Here is a 21535-nt window from a genome sequence, read left to right as displayed (position 1 = left end):
CTGAAGGGGTTTCAGGTGCTGTGTACTGGGCACCATCACCCCTGAGCTTCAGTCTGGAGCGTGGCACAGTCAGGAGCCCCAGGTCAGCTCACCTGAGGGACCTGTGGGTAGAATAGGAGGTCTGCGATGTGGGATGTAGAACCTTGAAGTCAGTCCTGAACTTCACAGGCAGCCAGTGGAGAGACGCTAACACAGGTGTGATGTGGTCTCTCCTGCAGGTTCCTGTGAGGAGCCTGGCAGGGTCTCATTACAGCACCATTGACGATGAATTCTTGAGCCGCACAACATGTATTTCCTGGAGCTTCATGTTGTTGTGCTGTCAGTTGCAGCCGAGGTGTTTCAGACTGGAGGTTTGAGGACGTGTTTTTCACAGTGGAAACAGTTGTAGTCCGGCTACCTGCAGCAGCAGAGTTCCTGTCATCGTTCCTCCTGACAAAATCAGAGTCACATCTGCTGATGTGATGTTGTATTTCATGTCAGTAGTGACGTGATAACAAGCTGGTTGGTTTTGCTCTAAATATTTTGCCCTGAGCCCGTTTAATATCTCTTATCAGTGCCCATCCTGAGCTGGGCCACAGGGAGGCCACTATTGAGCCAGGTGTGGCTGCAGGCCGCCAGTTGAGCAGCCCTGGTACACATTTATTTTAAGAAATGAAGCAAAGCAAAAGTGAATGTTGACAGAAAGACTCAAGTATTAAAACTACAACGCTGGACGCTCAGTACAAATAAAGTTCTGTGTGACCATCTGTACAAACGTAAACTGCTCAAACTAACACACACATTTTATTTCTACTGATTTATTCATAGATTTATTTATTACTTATTTTGATGACAAAAACAATCAGGTAAACAACATCAAACAGAAGCGATCCACGTTGATATGAAGATGTTTTATGTGTCTCTGTGCTTCTGACAAGTTGTGACAGTTCCTGTTCCTGCTGCAGAGAGTTCGTCCTGAAGCTCGCTGCTGGAGTCACTCCCTCCACCGTGATGACGAGAGCTTCAAACAGACAGAGTGGGGAGGGTCCGCTCTGGGAAAGGCCTGAGGCTGTGCTTTTATTTTGAAAGTTGTGACCTGAACAGTCTTCCTGTTACCTGGAGTCTGATTAGTTTTATTGTGAAAGTGGTGAGTGGAAGTCACATGGTTTGTGTTCCTGTGAGGAAACTCTCTGCAGACACTCGGACGCTTTGTGTTGCTCTGCCTGTGCAGCTACAGTCACATCCACATACAGTCACATCCACATACAGTCCCATCCACATACAGTCACATCCACATACAGTCACATCCACATACAGTCACATCCACATACAGTCCCATCCACATACAGTCACATCCACATACAGTCACATCAAAGAGACCCTATAAACTGCATCTGATCTGAGGTCAGCTTAGTGCATCAAAAGTTCTCTGCTCTTCCTTGAATGATTATAAAAAGCTCACTATGTGTTCCTCTCATCATGTGAGTGACAGACCTGTCTCCTCTTGGTTTAATATTTCTCATGTCGTTCCCAACATGTGAAGCACAGTGTCTGCAGCAGAGTGCTGTGTGCACAGAAACACAGGACAAACTGCGTCCTGTGTTGACTCAGTCAGGGACAATATGGGACCACCCTGTATTATACGGGACGGGTGGCAGCTCTATCGCCTACATGCCTCGGCATGGTGCTGCTGGCGTCAGTCACATGACCTCTCCTAGTTTCTCCTGGGAAAAAGAGTTTGTAACCTTTCTGGAAGCTGCTGCGCTACTCCGTCAGTTAATTAACGTCACTACTGAACAGCTGTTTGACTCAGGCAGTAGTGACGTCGTCACCACCACGCTCCTGAGAATGCTGTGACATTCGTAACGTCGCTACTTGTGGTGACGCTGCTGCCCAGCACTGGTTATTTGTGACAGCGTGAGAGTTTACTGCTCTGACTTTCAAAAAGAGAAACAAACATGTTGCTCATTTCAGAGACTTTTATTGTCTCTGTTATAAATGACTCTTGTCCTTTAATAAAGCTCAAGTCATGTCATGAGAACACGCAGTATCTCTTATCTGATTAATCGCCACAATAATCGATAGAACACTAAAAGAATCGATAGCTGCAGCCCTAGTTGCCATGGAAACGTTGAAGTAAGGATTACAATCCTCATAACTGCTGTCATATTGTGTCTGCTCATCTGTCCCTGCAGATGAAGTCAATCTCATGTTTATGGCTGTTCTGTGAGTGAACAAAATAAATGAGGAGCTGTGTGTCGGCCTGTTAGTGACATCAGCAGCTCACCTTCTGGTGTGATGTCACCTGACACTGCGCAGCCTGTGTGTCTACATATTACTGTACCATGGTTTTAACAGGCTGCAGTAACTCTGTTACAAACGCTTTTTAGTTGGCTATTGGAAAAAAAACAAAAAAACTACTACGTCACGTCCGTATTGCAATGAACTGTGGGCAAATAAATCAGTGAATTCTGCTGAAGTCTGCAGAAAGTCCGCCTGAGGCCCCCCTTGTGAATTTAGTCGGTCCTCAGCACTCCCAGACTTCCCGGGAACACGCCCACCAAGTCTACGAGTCTGTGAGCAAGGTGAAGTCCAGACATTTGGATTCAGCCAAAGAAGACGCTCGTTGGAGATGAACTGCACCTGGAAGGTGATAAAACATTGCGGTGAAGTCGGACAGCTTCCTGACAGTTTCCAGCAGCCGTCAGTATTCTGCCGCTAAAAGACCTTCTTCTTCTTATGAGTGTTATTTTAGATCGATGTAAACGGGGCCGTGCACTCCTGGCAGCCGCCGCAGGAGCTCAGGTTTTACGGGGTCAAAGCCGTCAGTGGAAACAGCAGGAAGGAAAAGCTGCTGATGTGTCTTCAGTCCTGAGTCGTCGTGGATCCTCCTCTAAAGCTTTGTTTCATCATTTCCTGGCACGTTTAGCCTAGCTTAGCACAAAGACTGGAAGCAGATGGAAACTGTTAGCCTATCAGAAGAGAGGAACAGCTCCTGCTCGGTCTGATTTACATGGATGAAGAGGTGATGAAGGTTGTCCACAGCTGACGGTGTCTTTGTCCTCATCACTGACAGACTGAATGCTGTTGTTTTGAAACTTTAAGGTAAACAACAGCCTTTACTGTGGCACACCCCGTCAACAGGAGCTATGACATGTAGTCATTATAATCGTCGTGTCTTTGACTTGTGACCTCACTCCGTCAGCTGACGGGACATGAGCGAGCGCTGACTGTGAAGCCAAACATTTCCTGAATGGAACTTTTATTTTGAAAATCCTCTGTCTTTGTGACAGTGAAGCTCAGCAGTGTTTTCTGTTCACTTCAACACAGTCTGAGTTTGATCACAGCAACACCTGGTGGACGTCAGAGGAACTGCAGCTCCAACACTCTGATCTGGACCGGATCAGACCAGCTTCATCTCTGGGCAAAAAGGGCTCCCAGTGTGACCCCAACTGCTCCCAGTACAGCCAGTCCCACCACTGTCCTCAGAGACCAGGAGCTCACTGGAGGTCTGGACTCACCGTACAACTCCACAAAGGCATCCTGGGACATGAGACAGGAGACAAATGCAGTCAGCTCTTTGTCTTTTTGACAGTTTGACCAATAAAACAAGTGCTTAACACCAGTATGCAAAATGTATATAACATAAGTACGTATAAAAGACTGAGTATGTAAAGTATATATAATGAGAATAAGAACAATAAGTGCATTGTTCAATAGTTGTGTTAGAACGAATAAATTGGGGAATGTTGCACAGTTGATTTATGGCACTGAGACAGTGGAGCACAGAATGATTATATCTTTATGTCTCTATTATTATTCAAATATAATAATATAAATCATTCACATTAACATCAGTTTAAATTCATAAATTCAACACTATAGTGCAGACGCTATGTTCACACTTTGGATGACCACCTATCACTGTGGGTGCAGTCTGTAGTAACGTGTCAGCGCCACAAGATGTCAGTAGCTACATGTGAAGTACTGCTGGGGCAAACATTTCACAATAAAATTCTTGTAGGGAATAGAAGGGATTCTGTCCACTGCAAACACTACAGGGCTCTTAATGTGAAAGGCATACAGGATGCATGGAATTTGTATGAACAGCATGATGATGGAAGACAAGTGTCACAGGACAAACAGGAGCAGGTCGGACAGATGGACGTGTCACACTCAGATACCAAACAGAGTCAGTGCGACACAGAGAAGAAGAACTGCATTAACCACAACGTTACGGCTGCTTGTTCACTGTGTGAGAGATGAGGCGAGGGTTAGGGAGGAAGCGTTGGGTTCTTTCCCTGCGCGCTGTGTGTGTGCTGATGTGGAACAGTAATATGGTGATTAGGGGAGAACCCTTCTTTGACACAGTTCCTCACACACACACACACACACACACACACACACACACACACACAAACACACACACACACACACATATAAACATCTCTCTGTGTTTCACAGGATGAAGAGTCTTTTCTTTAAAGTCTCATCTACACCCAATATTTTCAAGTTAAAGATCTCAAACCTTAGAGATATATTCCTCTTTAAAATCTGTGTCACTGAGCTGCTCACAGGTGAGTCTGATGAATCATCATCATCATCATCATCATCATCACTACACAGGTGAGTCTGATGAATCATCATCATCATCATCACTACACAGGTGAGTCTGAGTTGCCTATCCAGAGCGTCCCACACATGCTCAGTGGGTGACACGTCAGGTGAGTCTGCAGGCTGTAAAACAACTGGGATGTTTTCAGCTTCCTGCATCATCACGCTGCGATATGAGGTCATGGCGGCCCATTCTCATCCCTAAGTCGTTAAGTGTCACCACCTGTAATAAACCCTCCTCTTGCAGCTGTACGATACGCCACTGGGCGGTGTGAGTTTATAACACAGCCGGAAGGCGTCAGTTTGAAAAGCTGTGGGACAACAACGTAACTTAAGGAGCTGGAAAGTCGCCCTACAGGGCGCAGGAGGGGAGGTCTTTCACCAGGGAGCTGCTCTTCACTTCCTGTATGTATGCAGCGCCAGACTATATTGTTTTTTTTCTACACCTGACCACATGCTTTTGTTGCAGAATGAAATAAACTTAAATACGAGGTGTTTATCAACATATGTTTAGTTTGAAAAAGACTAGCAGAAACTGTGCATTTCCTGTGAAAACAGAAGTTTATTTTGAAAAGACACAGTACATGTCACAGGCGTAAACTGACGCAGCGTACCTGAACATCAACACCAGACGCAGGAGGGAAGCTAGTGCGAGTCAGCTGAACAAGCAGCGATATTTGACGATTTTTGAGCAGAAATTCTTTGGGTGTTCAAACCAGTTACTGCAGGACTAAACGAACAAGCTCTGTTTCAAAATGACACAAATGAACACCAGATTGCAGCAGAGGCAGCGTGCAGTAAAATGAATCAATCAAATCCATACATCCTGCTGGTAAAACCATCCAGGTAATTAGTTCAGTCCCAGTTAAAGAGGTAATTAAACTGGTCTGTCTCTGCAGGAGAAAGACGCAGATACTTTTAAAGTTGGTGCTAAAGAAGTAGAGACAATAGAGACAACAGGGACAACAGAGACAACAGACAACAGAGGCAACAGACAACAGAGACAACAGAAAACAGAGACAACAGAGGCAACACAGGCAACAGACAACACAGGCAACAGACAACAGAGACAACAGACAACAGAGGCAACAGACAACACAGACAACAGAGAAAACAGACAACAGAGACAACAGACAACAGAGACAAAAGACAACAGAGACAAGAAGAAGCGGTTGTGAGTTCAGTCAGTCAGGTTGAGTTCATCAGCTGAAGGTGTCCAGGTTCATCTCTGCTCCATCAACAGATACAAATAATTATACTTTCATTATAATGACGTGTTTAATGATGTTTAATTCTCAGCCAGCGAAATGAAGAACAGTACAGAACATATATTTGTACTATAAATACAGTTGTTTTCAAAATAAACGTATCACATCAGTCAAACACCTTCGCGTTTATTTCCTTGTGCAGCAAAGAGCACGTGGTTAGGCATCATGGTTTGGCTCTACTTTCAGACAAGGAGCAAACAGCAGGGTCCTGGGTGATAGTCCAGGGTTTGTTTGTTTGTCCTGAAAACCGAAACAAGAGGAGGTGCAAACGTCTAGTTCTCTCTCAGATCACTTCGATTACAAAATGATGGAGGTTATTCTGCCCCAGCTTTAAGTAAGGAGCACTCCTCTGTCCACTGCACAGCTGGACCTTTATCACGCTGACAGGAGAGAAACTTTATAATATTATTTATCTGTTTAAAACTATTTAGGTCATATTTTTAAAACAATCATCAAACATACAACAGTGTTAGAAATAACCACACACACAGTCCTGTGCTCAGATCTATCTCAGCATGTCAGTGGAAAATTTTGATACTGAATTCTGAGAAAGCAGCTCGGCTCACCACTGCCTGTGTTCGTAGAGCTAACTACACACACACACACACACACACACACACACACACAGCTTCACCTGCTGCAGTGTTAGTGTCTTGCTCAGCTCTTAAAAAGCTCTGAACAGTCACTGCCAGACTCCCTTTGAAAATTCATGAAAAACACACACACACGTCCACTGTGTGTGTGTGTGTGTGTGTGTGTGTGTGTGTGTGTGTGTGTGTGTGTGTGTGTGTGTAAGTATTTATGTGTTATTCAAACAGAGTTTCTACAGAAACGGTCTGTCAGCTGATCTGAAGCCTGAGGCGGAAACTCAACCACACAGATTACCTGGAAACATATTTCTAGGTAATACCACACACACACATACACACACACACACACACACACACACACACACACACACACACATGTCTTATCAGGCAGCAGATAAAACTGAAGGAAACCACAGTGACAGGAGAGAATATAAATAGAAAGTGAAACTTGTGTGTGCTGTGTTCAGGGTCTCATGTCGTCTCTGATGGTTTTTAATTTCAGGTTTTCCGGTTGAAGTTTTGAACTGAGCTGTAAAAAGAGAATGTGTTTTAATCAGAGGTTTTTAATCAGTCAGTGTGTTCATGTGTTCAGGAGCAAAGCTGAGGGGCATTGTAGTGTGTGTTGGTTTTGTTTGCATTTTTTTTCCATGTAATTAGTATCATTCATTCATTTTCTGTAATCGCTTATTCTGTTCAGGGAGACAGGGGGTGGAGCCTATCCCAGCTGATATTGGGTGAATTTAGAGTCACCAATTAACCTGCATGTCTTTGGACTGTGGGAGGAACCTGGAGGAAACCCACGCTGACACGGGGAGAACATGTCAGAGCACCTGGAGGAAACCCATGCTGACAGAGTGAGAACATGTCAGAGCACCTGGAGGAAACCCACGCTGACACAGGGAGAACATGTCAGAGCACCTGGGGTGTGTCAGGCCTCAAAGGTCTCAAAGAGCTTCAACTACTTCTTTATATACAAAGTTCAGTCTCAATTAATTCAGCTAACTTTCATTTAGTTATTGCACTAATTATTTAGAAATTAAAAACTGCAAACAAAACCAAACTTTTTGTTCCAGACTTTTCCCCGTTAGGGTTCTGGGTAATCAGCCCCACTTTCGCCCCACTGACATGAGCTGGTGGTAAATCAGAGCCTTTAAATGGAGGTTTGGTAGTTTTTTATTAACGATGTGTTTTGGCATATACCAGTTAACTTTCTGATGAATGGAGCCATGAACAGGAAGCTGATTTTAAATATGAGGTTTTCCAGTAGAAGTTTGGAATGACGCCAATAATGAGCCGCTGGTTTTTGTCTGTTTTGGTTGTCTTCATAAATCCTACAGTTTTCCAGAGGAAGTTTGGAACAACCAGACTTTTCAAACCATTGTTTTCAGGTCACATGGGAATTTTTGGGCCGATAAAGAATCTGTTATTAGTCACATCCATCTTTAGTTTACTGTGTCTCTGTCTCAGTTTCAGTCTGAACAGTCTGTTTCTCTGTCTGTCTGTCTGTCTGCATATCTCTCACTCTTTCCTTCACCCTCTAACTGTCACACACATACACACACACACACAGTTCCTCTGCAGAGTTTTAGGGATTTTCTGCACTTTGCATAAAATTTGCATTCGAACCAAAATACATCACATGTGAGTCACATCTGATCTCCCCACTGAACCACACACACACACACACACACACACACACACACACACACACACACACACACAATTTTATGGTTGTAAAAACCATAGAACTTGTTCAGTAAGAAGATTTACCACAAACCATGATGTTGATATTACTGATAATATCTCTCACTGATTTCTGATTAACTGTCTCAAGCTGTTCATTTGACATCAATCCATCCAGACGGAGGAAACCACAGGGACACCATCCTGGATCTCCCTCAAAACCCCCTCCATCCCTCTCAACCACCCCTGAACTATTTCAGTGACTCCTGGAAGGACTGACGGGTACTTTTCAAGGACCTCTGACCTCCCATCAAACACCACAGGAGCCCTCTCAAGCCCCCTGGAAACCAAACGAGACCCACTGGAACCTTAACAACCACTTTAGGGACCCCCAGGATCTTTTAAAATATCCCAGGAGGGGTTCAAGTTATTCTGGAGCCCTGTCAAAGACCCCTTGGGCTCAGGCCCCTTCAAGGACCCCCTGGAACCCAGATAAAGACCATACGAGCCTGGAATCCTGATGACCCTTAAACTTTGTCCTGGAACAGTGATGATGTCTCATCCTGTCAGACATTTGTGTCAAGTTTTTTCATAATTAGCAAATTAATTCTTGAGGTCTGGCCAAAAACATATTTTGTGAGGTCACAGCGACCTTTGACCGTCAAATTCTAATCAGTTCATTCTTGAGTCCAAGTGGACGTTTGTGCCAGTTTCGAAAGAAAAAAAATCCTTCAAGGTGTAGTTGAGATCAAGTCACAAGAATGAGACAGACGAGACCACAGTGACCTTGACATCTGACCTATGACCACCGAAATCTAATCAGTCCATCGTTGAGTCCAAGTGGACGTTTGTGCCAAATTTAAAGGCATTTTTGGGAAATAACATTCATGAGAATGGGATGGACAGACAACCTGGAAACATAATGCCTATGGCCACAGCTACTGCGGCACAGAGGCATAAAGACATCTTTTAAACCAAGAGACGTTTAATTTTGATGAACAGCCTCTACGATATTCACAGTACATTATATTTTTAATGTATTATATTTTCTCCTGTTAACAGACGCACACATGCTTTGACTGATAGATTCACAGTGTCTCAGTCTGATTCATCAAAATTCATGTTGTCACTGCCTCAGCCTCTCCCAGCCTCCAAACCTGCCATTCTCCACCTGTCCACCAGGTGGCCCCAGTCATCTGACTCCTACGTCCACCTGCTCACCTGTTCCTCATCCACCAGTCACCTCTCACAGTATTTATACCACCTGCTAATTTGTCAGAAAACTGAATGCAATCTTGTTTGAGAGGGCGAGTACGAGACAGACTCTGAGATGAGATGAACAACGTGGACAGAAAAGGAGGCGAGGGCCAGTGCTACGTTAGATCCACAGAAAACTCAATGCAGTTTGGTTTAAAGAAAGAAGCAAGAAGAACAACATGCATCCTCCTACCCATCCTCCGTGGTCATCTATCCATCTCCGGAGCGGCGGTGAGTCCAGACTCTCCTCCATCCACCCGGCAATGTCGTCCACCTGCCGTGCCCCGCCCGTCTTGACCACCTCTTTGCACAGAGCCCCACCCAGCTCCATCATGGCCACGATACGTCCCCAGTTCACCCCATCCTTGAACAGTTCATCCCTGACTGCCGCCAGGCCTCGCCGCCGCGCCGACCCACCGCCGTCGCACAGCAGCAGTGCCGACACCTGGGCCGACAGGTCGCCACGGTAACGGCGCTCAAGCTCATCTCCTGCCCACCTCAAGACGTCCTGCAGCCGGGGCGGTGCCAAGCAGGGATCTAGGAGGAGACGGCAAATGATCAAGGGGGAAATGAGCGATGTCATTATACCAGGAACAGACAGCAGTGACATCATAAAACCAAGACAAAAGGTAGGGGGGTAAAAAGTGACATCATAACCAGGACAGGAAACAAGACACGTGGCATCATATCAAAACAGGGTGACATCATCACAATGGAAGCAAAACAAGGTGATGTCACCTGACCCCGCCCTCTTCTTCTCTCTTATGATTATGATGTCACATTGTACGATGAGCAGTGACATCATCATACCACGAGAAAAAGTAGGTGGTCTGCAAAGAAGGATCACATGACATCATAACAGGACGAGCAGAGTGGTGCGTAGTGCTCAGTAGTAGAAGTAATAGTAGCTTTAAAGGTATGAGTACTTGTACCAGTGGTGGTGGTGTTAGCAGAAGCTTCGATAGTTTCAGTCGTAGTTGCTTTAGTAGTAGTTGTAGTACATGTGGTAGAAGTAGCTTTGCAAGCAGTACTCATACTTGTAGTGGTAGGCCTAATAGCTTTAGTAGTAGCAGTAGCAGTAGTAGTGGCAGTACTTGTACTTGTAGTGGCACATCTATTGGCCTTAGTAGTAATAGCAGTAGTAGCCTACTTGTGGTAGCAGTATTAGTACTTGTAGCGGTAGACCTATTGGCCTTAGTAGTAGTAGTACTAGTGGTGGCCTATTTGTGTTAGTAGTAGTTGTATGCTCGGTGGTGGCAGTAGTAGTTGGTGTACTTTTAATAATAGTAGTTGTTGTTGTAGCACCTGAAGTAGTAGTAGTTGTACTTGTGATGGTAGTAGTACTTGTAGTCATAGTCCTAGTAAGTGTAATAGTAGTTGTGGTAGTAGTAGTAGTAGTAGTAGTAGTACTTGTGGTGCTAGTATCAGTAGTTTCGTACTTGTGGCAGTGGTAGTAGCATCTTATTTGTGTTAGTAGTGGTTGTACTCTAGGCGGTAGTAGTAGTACTTCTTGTTGTTGTACTTGTAACAGAAGTACTTGTTGTCATAGTCCTAGTAGCTGAAATAGTAGTTGTGGTAGTAGTAGCCTACCCATGGTAGTAGTATTAGTACTTGTGATGGTAGTATAGTAGTAGTAATGATACATGTAGTGGTAGGCGTAGTACTTTTAACTGTTGAAGTAGTAGTAGTAGCTGAAGCCTGTTTGTGGTTGCAGCGTAGCTTCAATATGTTTAGTCTTACTCTCTTTATTTGTAGTTGTAGTACATGTGGTAGAAGTAGCTTTACTGGTAGTAGCAGTACTTGTACTTGTAGAGGTAGGCCTAGTAGCTTTATTAGTAGTAGTAGTAACAATAGTAGTATTAGTACTTGTATTAGTAGGCCTAGTAACTTTAGTAGTGGCCGTAGGAACAGCCTTTTTGTGGTAGTTGTACTCTCAGTAGTTGATGTACTTAAAGCAGTTGTAGTAACGCTTGTAGTGACAGATGCAGTACTTATAGTCACATTAGTAAAAGTACCAGTCGTAGTTTGAAGAGAAATAACACATAGACTACTAACTCATTGTTATGACGTCATAATCAACTTTTGGACACTGACAGGTGGGCGTGAACCCATCAGCAGTTGCCACGACAACACAGTAAACTCCCTCACCTTGGTGTGACGTCATCGCCCCCTCAGATCTCCCTGACAAAGATGGAGGCGCCGCAACAGCGTGGTGTCTGCGCTGACCGCCCGTCCGGGCCGGCGGCGGGACGCGCCAGGACACGCCGGTGCTGAGCAGCTTGTAGCGGAGGTAGTCCTCCACGATGTCCCGGCTGTTGTAGGCGGCGGCCATCGCCCCCTCCAGGCCGCCGTCCCTCACTGCCACACCGACAACCTGCCGTTACAGCCGGTGGACTTCACACATGATCGTCACGGAGGAGCACGACACCTGATGACGTCAGCAGGAACGGTGCTGCAGGTGATCTGAAGATAAAAATCCACAGTTTGATCCAGCAGCTCAGGTGTTAGTCCCTCAGCTGTGAACACACTTCATCTTCTTCAGCTAATCAATCACCGATGATCGATCAGTAATCAGTTTGATCCAGCAGCTCAGGTGTCAGTCCCTCAGCTGTGAACACACTTCATCTTCTTCAGCTAATCAATCACTGATGATCGATCAATAATCAGTTTGATCCAGCAGCTCAGGTGAACACAGTGAGGTTTAAAACACCAGTTCTCTTCTGTTCGGTCACCGAGGCGAGGATCGATCAGTCCACAGCGAGACTGGATCGATGATGGTCGGGTGAAGCTGATCCTGATGATGAAGAGGACTCACTGTGAGGACAGGAAGTCAATCAGCTGTGCACATACAACATGTATGATGATGAAGATGATGTCGGAGCTGAGCGGCGGCGGAGGAAGCAGCAGAATCAACTCCTGTCGTCCTCACTGACGCTGCACGTGCCACACACACACACACGCACACGCACACACACACACACACACACACACACACACACACACAGAGCCGGTGGTCACGCCTCCTCGGTGTGACCGTCGGGATTCCCCTCCATCGATGCTCTCAGCGCCAGACTCACGTCCCAAAGTGTCACAAATTGAAAGACATTAAGATGGTGATGATGATGATGATGGTGGTGGTGATGAAGGCTTCTTGTGTCTGGTTGGTACAGAAATGTTCCGGTCATTTCCTCCTGCGTCACTCTCATTCATGCTTTAACTGCAGGGTGTGGATGAGTGGGTCCTCACTGCACCTGTGTGCAGCAGCGCAGGGTGCTCATAGGTACCTGTAGCATCAGTCGGTGGTACCGTCAGTATTAGCAGTACCCTAGTACTTCAAGTGCAAATACTGCTACAGAAGGGCTACACATAATATTTATAGTAGTGATACCTGTAGAGGTTATTGTTAGTACTAGTAATATTAGTTGTAGAATTAACAGTAGTAGTTGTATTATTTTTATCAGTGGTAATAGCACATGTAATAGTAGTGGAAGTGGTAGAATCAGTAGTAGTTGTGATAGTGATGCTACTAATATTAGCATGCTCATACATGTGGTACAGGTATAGCTTTAATAGTAGTAGTACTTGAAGTGGTAGTGGTATTGATAATGGTAGTAGTACTTGAAGTGGTAGTGGTGTTGATAATATTAGTAGTACTTGAAGTGGTAGTGGTATTAATAATAGTAGTACTTGAAGTGGTAGTGGTGTTGATAATAGTAGTTAATATGTAATATTAATAATAATTAATATTAATAATAATAATAATATTTGTTTGTTTGTTTGTTTGTTTGTGTGTTTGTTTGTTTGTTTTCATTGAGAGGATCTGAGTTCGGTCTCTGCATCAGTCTGTTTGTTGAATAAAGTTAGTTTGGAAGATGTGAAGCAGCAGTCTGTGTTGTGTGTGCTGCCCCCTGCTGGATTCCCTCTGCAGTCACACAGGACATTAAATCCTCCGTCAGTGTGGCTCATGTTTCATCACATCAGGTGAATCATGTAGAGAACATCCCACACTGACCTCAGGTACTCTACATTTATCCTGCACATGGTACAGCCTCTGTATTTAACCCCTTCAGTGGACATTACCACAGCAGTGATGGAAAGTAACCTACTACATTTACCTGTGTGCTGCACTGAAGTCTAAACTATGGACCCTAACTGTGCTTTATATTTTTACTCCACCTCGTGTCAGAGAGGAATTATCATTATAATTATAATTATCAGTAGTAGCCTGGGATGAATATTAATGCTACAACTCTGACTCAGTGCAAATATTTGTAAACCTTTTTCAGCCTCTATTCACCTGACTACAGTCCAGACGAGACATTCGCTGTTCAAACTGATCAGCTTTGTTGTTCTTTATAAATATACACTCATTCTGAATTTGAAGCTGCAACATGTCCCAGCAAAGCTTGGACAGCAGCATGTTTCCCTCTGTGTGACGTCACCTTTTAACACTCAGTCAGTGTTTGGGAACTGAGGACACTATCTATTGAAGTGTGTCCCACTTCAGTGTCTCAACAGTCCCATGGTGCACCTCTCCGGGGTCGACGCTTCATCATGTCCCACACATGTTCAGTGGGAGACAGGTGTGGACTGCAGGCAGGTCAGTCTGGTACCTGCACTCTGTCACTATGGAGACACGCTGTTGGGACACATCACAATGTGTCTCATTGTCTCGCTGGAAGAAGACGGAAAAAGACGGCATCTAGATGGCAGCATATGTTGCTCCAAAACCTGTGTGTACCTTTCAGTATTCATGGAGCCTTCACAGATGCTAAGTTACCCATGATGCACCTCTCCATCCCATCACAGATGCTTTGAACTTTGAGCTGGGAACAATCTGGATGGTCCCGTGGGACAGGACGTCCATGATGGACTGGTCAGACCACTTTGTGTCAGTCCGTCTCAGATGAGCTCAGAGAAGTGGGCGGAGCCTGGTAGAGTCTATATATATATATATATATATATATTATAGTAGGCTATAAACATATATGAGAAATACATCATTATTATTAGTAGCAGTAACAGCAGCAGTGGTACTAATATTTTATTTCTATTTATTATTATATTATTTATTTATTATTTTTATTATTGTTGTTGTCACATGCAGTCACCACCGGGTGGCGGAGGTGAGCTGTGTTTTTTTTTTTTTTAACCAGGCAGAGGTATTTACGGCGCAGCTGACATCACGTGAACGCAGCATAAACACACACACACACACACACACACACACACACACACACACACACACACACACACACACACACACACACACTTCTCTCCGGTTACCGGGGCCGTGTCAGATGTGTTTCTATTTTCTCCATCTTTCCCTCCGACCCGGAACTACAGAGACAGACACGGAGACATTACAGAGACAGACACGTCCAACTCCGCCTCGCGCTCTCCGGTCTGCACCGATCCGGTCTGAACCACCGACCAGCGGCCGCTCTGCGGGCCGGACCGAGCCGGAGCACAACCACATCATGTCCCTGCAGCTCCCCCCGTGCGTGATAGACTGCGGGACCGGGTGAGCGCGCGCGCACACACACACACACACAGACGCATGGATGCACACGCTGTAAAGACTGTGACGTCATATGTAGCGACATGTGTGTTTGTGAACATCATCATGTATGAAGTGTGTGTGTGTGTGTGTGTGTGTGTGTGTTATGGTTGGTGTTCACACACAATACAGGCGGAGGTGAGAGAGAGATGGTCAAAATAAAAGCTGGTAAATGTTTCCTCATCCAGGATGAAAACATCTCAGGAGACCAATAAAATCACATCATTAATAAACAGATGAAATCAATAAAATAATAATAATGAGAATAATGCTGCAGATAAGAGGTGGAAAGAAAAAGAATTGATCAATTCAGGGTTATTGATGTGAAATAATCAGCGGATGAATGAATGAATGAATTAAAAAGAAGAAATTAAAATATCACTTTCATATTAATAAATCAATGATGAGTTGAGTTCAGCCTGTTGGACATAAATCACTTTCATGTTTCAAATTTTACTTAAAATCTGTTTTTACTCAAAATATCTGAACATAAACGTGTAATTAATGATTAATAACACACTATAACGTCGTTATAAATACACATGAGGACGTGTGTTGGTCAGTGTTTGTTCTAACGTGGTATCCCAGGTAACTGTGGGGCGGACTCCATGGTGCCACATATGAGCCAGCTTTAGCTTTTACAGACACGGGCCAGTCCCGGCTGAGACATGGCGCCCAGATGAATTGGTTAGCCAGCACCAAATCTTGTTCTGGCCCGTTGATGGTTGCCATATCTGGGCCTGATTGGGTGCTGTCTACACGGGCCAGTCCCGGCTGAGACAGGACTTCATTTGGCCCAATTCTGGGGCATTATTCATCCCAAGTCTGAACTCATTCAGGTAACTGGATGTGGCCAGACTTGTTTCTTCCGGCTGGGTCAGGTGATTTACAGCTGCGTTTTACTGATTTATCATCATCTGTTTATGCCACACTTGAAGTTGCTAACAGATATATTAATAAACCCTTTGATCAGCTGACATTACAGTGGTCGTAAATCAGTTCATACATGTTCATATACTGATTGTACATGATAAATATAAAGAGGGGGTTACTGAAGGCTTTATGGATATGAATAGGAAAGAGTTAAAACGTCAAAGCATGTTTCCTGTCAGTGTTCCTGAGCTGTGTTTGATTGACAGCATCAGCAGCACACTGATCTGGGATCAGTCTATTCTGGTCTGAATGTGTGAATGTAGGACAGCTGGAGGATTTAGAGCAGGAGCTGCATCCACATCACCAGTGACACCAAACCCTCTGAGTTCACCTCAAGTCCTCAGTTCATAAAATCCTGAAATTAAATTCACCCTGCGAGGACAAAGAGGATGCACCTGGAGGTGACGTGAGACGTTCAGGACGTCCACGATACACACTCCCAGCTCCTGCTGCTCTGTGTGTGTGAATGATCTCTGATGTTTTCAGATGACAGGAAGTCGTCTTTACAAAGAGATGTTCTTTAGTCTGAAGGGTTTGTTTCATAGATGAAGAGAGAAACACACTGGCTCATCTGAGAGAGACAAATAATACACCAGGTATCTGAGTTATACTGATGTTTATGTCTGAGTTATACTGATTGAGTTATACTGATGTTTATGTCTGAGTTATACTGATGTTTATGTCTGAGTTATACTGATGTTTATATCTGAGTTATACTGATGTTTATGTCTGAGTTATAGTGATGTTTATGTCTGAGTTATACTGATGTTTATGTCTGAGTTATACTGATGTTTATGTCTGAGTTATACTGATGTTTATGTCTGATCCAGGAGCTGCTGTTAAAGGACAAAAGCTGTAAGAACTCACTGAGACCTTCAGTGTTAACTGTGTTCTGTCACTACTGAATTAACACTCGTCATCCATCTGGTTGCCTCAATGCATTCTGGTCTGTTGAGGCTGTTCTGATGAGTCCTGCACTGTCCTGCCTGTCTGTCTGTCTGTCTGTCTGTCTGTCTGCAGGTACACAAAGATCGGCTATGCTGGAAACACTGAGCCCCAGTTCATCATGCCCTCCTGTAAGCTCACTCTGAAACCTCCACACGTCTCTAAACATCTTTGGTCTCTGTGCACAAAATATAGGACTGAGGGAGCATTTCAGCAAGGGAACATAGCGTTGTGGGAACATAACGTTGTGGGAACATAGAGTTGTGGGAACATAGGGGTTGTGGGAACATAGGGGTTGAGGGACCATTGGGTTAAGAAAATGTAAGGTGAGGGAATGTAGGGTTGAAGGAACATAGAAATGAGGGAACATAGGTTAGCGAACATGGGATGAGAGGATATATGGTTGTGGGAACATAGGGTTGATAGGACACAGGGTACAGGGAACTTTGTGTTGAGGGAACATAGGGCCGAGGGAACATTGGGTTGAGGGAACATAGGGCCAAGCAGTTTCTGTGTGTCTGTACTTGTACCTGCTCTGAATCTGGTCTGGATCAGGTATCGCCATCAAGGAGTCGGCCAGCGTGGGAGAGCAGGCTCAGAGGAGGCTCGTGCGAGGAGTCGACGACCTGGACTTCTACATTGGAGACGAAGCCGTTGACAAACCCAACTATGCAACCAAGGTAGGAGGAGGAGGAGGAGGAGGTGGAGGAGGAGTAGGAGTATTAGCTGCTCTACATCCTGACTGAACACACTTTAAAGCAAATAGATGTGCTGCCCTCCATCACTGCTGTTCTGTTTATTTGAAAAGAATTATAATTACCATGTTATTATCATGTCATTCTGCCTCTGCGTGTGCGTATGTGCGTATGTGCGTGTGTGTGTGTGTGTGTAGTGGCCCATCCGTCATGGGATGGTGGAGGACTGGGATCTGATGGAGAAGTTTATGGAGCAGGTCATCTTCAAATACCTTCGAGCTGAACCTGAAGACCACAGCTTCCTCATGGTGGGTGAACACTGTGCTGCTTTACACCACTGCTGTTGCTATGGTTACCTGCACTGTATTAAACACTGAGCCTCTGAGGTTAATGCCTGCCACGCCCCAGAAGACTTTGAAAAGACTAAAGTGGGACGTCCTCTAATGTCAAAGGACACTGGGTCTGAAGACTCGCCGTCGGATTCGTGACACTTGCGCAACAACTTATTTTGTTGTCACCACCATGTTGGTGAATCAGAATCATTCTAAATTAACAGGTGCGAGCCCGCTGTCTGCATCAGCATACCGCCACACCCCCATTTGTCTATACAAGGAAATCCGTTTGCCCAAAGGAGCGTCGTGAGAAAGAATGAAGTTGTCAGACACCGTTGTCGGACCATCAGTGAGCGTCTGAATGTGAAGGCAGACAGAAACAGCTCATCAGCAGTTCATCACTCTCTACAAACATGTTCAAACATGTCAGTCTCTGCTGTGCTCTCTCCTGAAGGCTCGGATTGTAACATCTTCCATAAAGGTTAGATATGACATCTTAACATCTGCCTGGATGTAGATCCAACATCATCCACCTGCAGAGCTGGAGGGCCACTGTTTTACACGTGCGCATGTGCAAGTTCGAGAGGGCGGGGTATCTGTCAGTCATTTTTTAATGTGGCCAGTCAGAGGCTCACAATCCCATGTCAGTCAAACACTTATCAGGTTTTAATTCAGCCAATCACTTCACAGTAGTGAGAGCAATCAACATTTCAGCTAGCTAGCCTTGTTAGGGCTAGCTAGCATCAACTCCCCGATCATAACAGAATATACAGACTTCAACCACTGCTCATTTTAGAAGGAACACTGTGAGAAAACATGGTCTTTATTTAAATTATTGGAAAACTAACCGACAATAGGTGCTAGTGTTAGCTAACATAGCCATTCTATTCTATTCTTCCATTCTATTCTATTCTATTCTGGTAGTGAGGAGCATGTCCGGTCGTCCAGAGGGCCAAGCATCCAAGGGTGTGTGGACACTGGAGGAGAGTCAACAGACCCCTAATCAACATTTTAAAGTGGAAACAGACACCTTTTCAGCGAGCTAACGCTGGCAGCCAGAAACAAGTGTTTATGATCCATCATCCGTTTGATGATCTCAACAAAGAACACATTTCCTTGCAGTGGTCCTCCTAAAATGAACTGTGGTGAAAGCTGCTTTATTCTGTAATGATTAAGGAGTTATGAGAGTTATGTTTTTCTGTTGGCAATGGCAGGAGAGTCTATAGCCTATTTTTTGCAGGTTTTTCCCATGTTTAAATTTCCCATGTTGTCCTCAGGTGTCTCAGGTAAAACAGTCTCAGGTCAGGCTGAGACTGACACCAAGGTATTTGAAGCTTTCCACCGTCTCCACCGAGGACCCGTTGATAGGGGAGCGTAAGTCCTTGGTTGCTTCCTCCCAAAGTCCAACATCATCTCCTTAGTTTTGCTGACGTTCAGTAGGAGGTTGTTGTCCTGACACCAGCAGGTCAGGTCCTCTTTTCATTGCTATCTGTGATCAGGCCCACCACAGCTGTGTCGTCAGCAAACTTAACAATGGTGTTGGAGTCTGAAGTGGCTGCACAGTCATGTGTATACAGGAAGTACAGCAGGGGACCCAGAATGCAGCCCTGGGGTGCTCCAGTGTTAAGGATGAGGATGGAAGAGGTGTGTCTGACCACTCTCACCACCTGAGGTCTGCCCGTCAGGAAGTCAAGGGTCCACATGCACAGTGAGGTGTTTAGTCCCAGGTCCTTAAGCTCTGTGAGCAGCCTGGAGGGAACTACGGAGTCCATGAAAAGGTTGTAGAGGTCCTTGAGCACCGTACTGTTATAATGTGTGATGTGTCTGTGTGCAGACGGAGCCTCCTCTCAACACTCCAGAGAACAGAGAGTACCTGGCAGAGATCATGTTCGAGACTTTCAACATACCTGGACTCTACATCGCAGTGCAGGTGAGACACTCAGACAGGTGAGACAATCAGACAGGTGAGACGCTCAGACAGGTGAGACACTCAGACAGGTGAGACACTCAGACAGGTGAGACAATCAGACAGGTGAGACAATCAGACAGGTGAGACGCTCAGACATGTGAGACACTCAGACAGGTGAGACACTCAGACAGGTGAGACAATCAGACAGGTGAGACAATCAGACATGTGAGACACTCAGACAGGTGAGACAATCAGACAGGTGAGACACTCAGACATGTGAGACAATCAGACAGGTAGAGAGAGAGACTCAGCGTGTGGTGCTGTCTCCCTCCATCAGGCGGTCTTGGCATTGGCGGCATCCTGGACGTCTCGGCAGGTCGGACAGAGAACTCTGACCGGCATAGTCATCGACAGCGGAGATGGAGTCACACACGCCATCCCTGTGGTGAGACCCACCGCCACACAAACACACAAACACACACACACACACACACACACACACACACACACACACACACACACACACAGATACTGGTCTTTGTTTTGAGGGTCTCTGCTCACTGATTGGTCGGTGGGACTGTCTGTCACAGGCTGAGGGCTACGTGATTGGCAGCTGTATAAAGCACATCCCCATCGCAGGGCGGGACATCACCTTCTTCATCCAGCAGCTGCTCAGAGACAGAGAGGTGGGGATTCCTCCAGAGCAGTCGCTGGAGACCGCCAAGGCTGTCAAGGTACCTCCTCCTCTACTCCTCTTCCTCCCATCCCTCCACTACTCCTCTGCTACTCCTACCCTTCTCACCTTCTCAACCCACTCCTCTTTCTCCTTTCATCCTTTTCCTACTCCTCTACTCTACCTCCTCCACTTCCCCTCCTTTTCCTCCTCTTCCTCTCCACTACTCCTCCTACCCTTTGTCTTCTTCTCTTTATCCCTCCTCTTTTCCTCTCATTCTCTACCCCCTTACTTCTTTTTTCCCTTCTCCTCCTTTTCCTTTCCTTCCCCTCCTCTACTCTCCACCCTCTTCTCATCTTTATCCTCTCTGCTCCTCCTATAGTCCTCTCTTTTTATTCCTCCTGTTCTCCTCTTTCTCTCCTTCTCCTTTACATTCCTTCAGATCACTCACTTAACACCAACAAACCCTTACATAAGGGTATACAACACTCCTCCTCTGCTCCTGCTCTCCTCGTAGTCCATATCCTTTGCTCCTCTACTGCTCCTCCTCTTTCACAGCCTAACTCATTATTTAGCACCGAGCTGTGGCCTCAGAAAATGGTGATCTTTTTAAAATGGAGGTCTTTGTTTGTTCATGTGTGTTTCTGTGTGTAGGAGCGGTACTGTTACATCTGTCCAGACATTGTGAAGGAGTTCACAAAGTACGACACTGACCCGGGGAAGTGGATCAAACAGTACCGCGGAATCAACGCTGTCAGTAAGACCGCCTTCCATATCGACGTGGGCTACGAGCGCTTCCTGGGCCCCGAGATCTTCTTCCACCCCGAGGTAACTTCGCAGAGCTTTTGAGCCTCTTTTAGCTCCTGTTTTTGTTTTGTTTTTTGGCACATTTCCTGTCTGTGTCAGCCTCAGGGGTTTTCAGACTAACTCATCGTGCTCTACCTGCTCAGGTACTCTGTACTCTACCTGCTCAAGTACACTGTCCTCTACCTGCTCAGGTACTCTGTACTCTACCTGCTCAGGTACTCTGTCCTCTACCTGCTCAGGTACTCTGTCCTGCTCAGGTACTCTGTCCTCTACCTGCTCAGGTACTCTGT

At 45.4% G+C, this 21535-nt stretch overlaps 2 protein-coding genes across 3 annotated transcripts in view; one reads left to right on the top strand and one right to left on the bottom strand.

The window, feature by feature from the left end:
- Positions 1 to 781: 781 nt before the first annotated feature.
- On the bottom strand, positions 782 to 12299 carry LOC126397838 (apoptosis regulator Bcl-2-like). 2 transcript variants are annotated; one of them, XR_007570719.1, is made up of 4 exons: positions 11540 to 12299; positions 9585 to 9928; positions 1291 to 3522; positions 782 to 1210 (listed from the first exon to the last, which is right to left on the bottom strand). XR_007570719.1 is itself a non-coding variant. In XM_050056834.1 (3 exons), the coding sequence occupies exons 1-3, from the start codon at positions 11721 to 11723 to the stop codon at positions 3394 to 3396; spliced, it is 657 nt and encodes a 218-aa protein (XP_049912791.1). In that variant the 5' UTR covers positions 11724 to 12299; the 3' UTR covers positions 782 to 3393. The 2 variants fall into 2 exon arrangements, 1 of the variants encoding a protein (XP_049912791.1); XM_050056834.1 differs by having other exon boundaries at positions 782 to 3522.
- Positions 12300 to 14615: 2316 nt separating this feature from the next.
- The window catches only part of LOC126397835 (actin-related protein 3B-like), an 18101-nt gene continuing 11181 nt past the window's right edge, over positions 14616 to 21535 (top strand). The window contains exons 1-8 of the mRNA XM_050056829.1: positions 14616 to 14915; positions 16905 to 16960; positions 17385 to 17509; positions 17722 to 17832; positions 19691 to 19786; positions 20103 to 20210; positions 20356 to 20499; positions 21093 to 21266. Coding sequence (XP_049912786.1) covers positions 14692 to 14915; positions 16905 to 16960; positions 17385 to 17509; positions 17722 to 17832; positions 19691 to 19786; positions 20103 to 20210; positions 20356 to 20499; positions 21093 to 21266 — 1038 coding nt within the window. The 5' untranslated portion in view covers positions 14616 to 14691. The remainder of the gene's footprint in view (positions 14916 to 16904; positions 16961 to 17384; positions 17510 to 17721; positions 17833 to 19690; positions 19787 to 20102; positions 20211 to 20355; positions 20500 to 21092; positions 21267 to 21535) is intronic.

Source organism: Epinephelus moara, chromosome 11 (assembly GCF_006386435.1).
Source record: "Epinephelus moara isolate mb chromosome 11, YSFRI_EMoa_1.0, whole genome shotgun sequence".
Taxonomy (NCBI): Eukaryota; Metazoa; Chordata; class Actinopteri; order Perciformes; family Serranidae; genus Epinephelus; species Epinephelus moara.
The sequence above is the reverse complement of the archived record's forward strand: the minus strand, read 5'-3'. Positions and strand labels throughout refer to the sequence as shown.

What these genes read in the sequence shown, in the direction of transcription:
- LOC126397838 (XM_050056834.1), bottom strand. Translation starts at nt 11,723, where the DNA reads ATGGCCGCCGCCTACAACAGCCGGGACATCGTGGAGGACTACCTCCGC. An exon ending in GGCGATGACGTCACACCAAG is followed by an intron (nt 9,929 to 11,539) that starts GTGAGGGAGTTT and finishes GTCTCCTCCTAG; the next exon opens with ATCCCTGCTTGGCACCGCCC. An exon ending in TAGATGACCACGGAGGATGG is followed by an intron (nt 3,523 to 9,584) that starts GTAGGAGGATGC and finishes CTCATGTCCCAG; the next exon opens with GATGCCTTTGTGGAGTTGTA.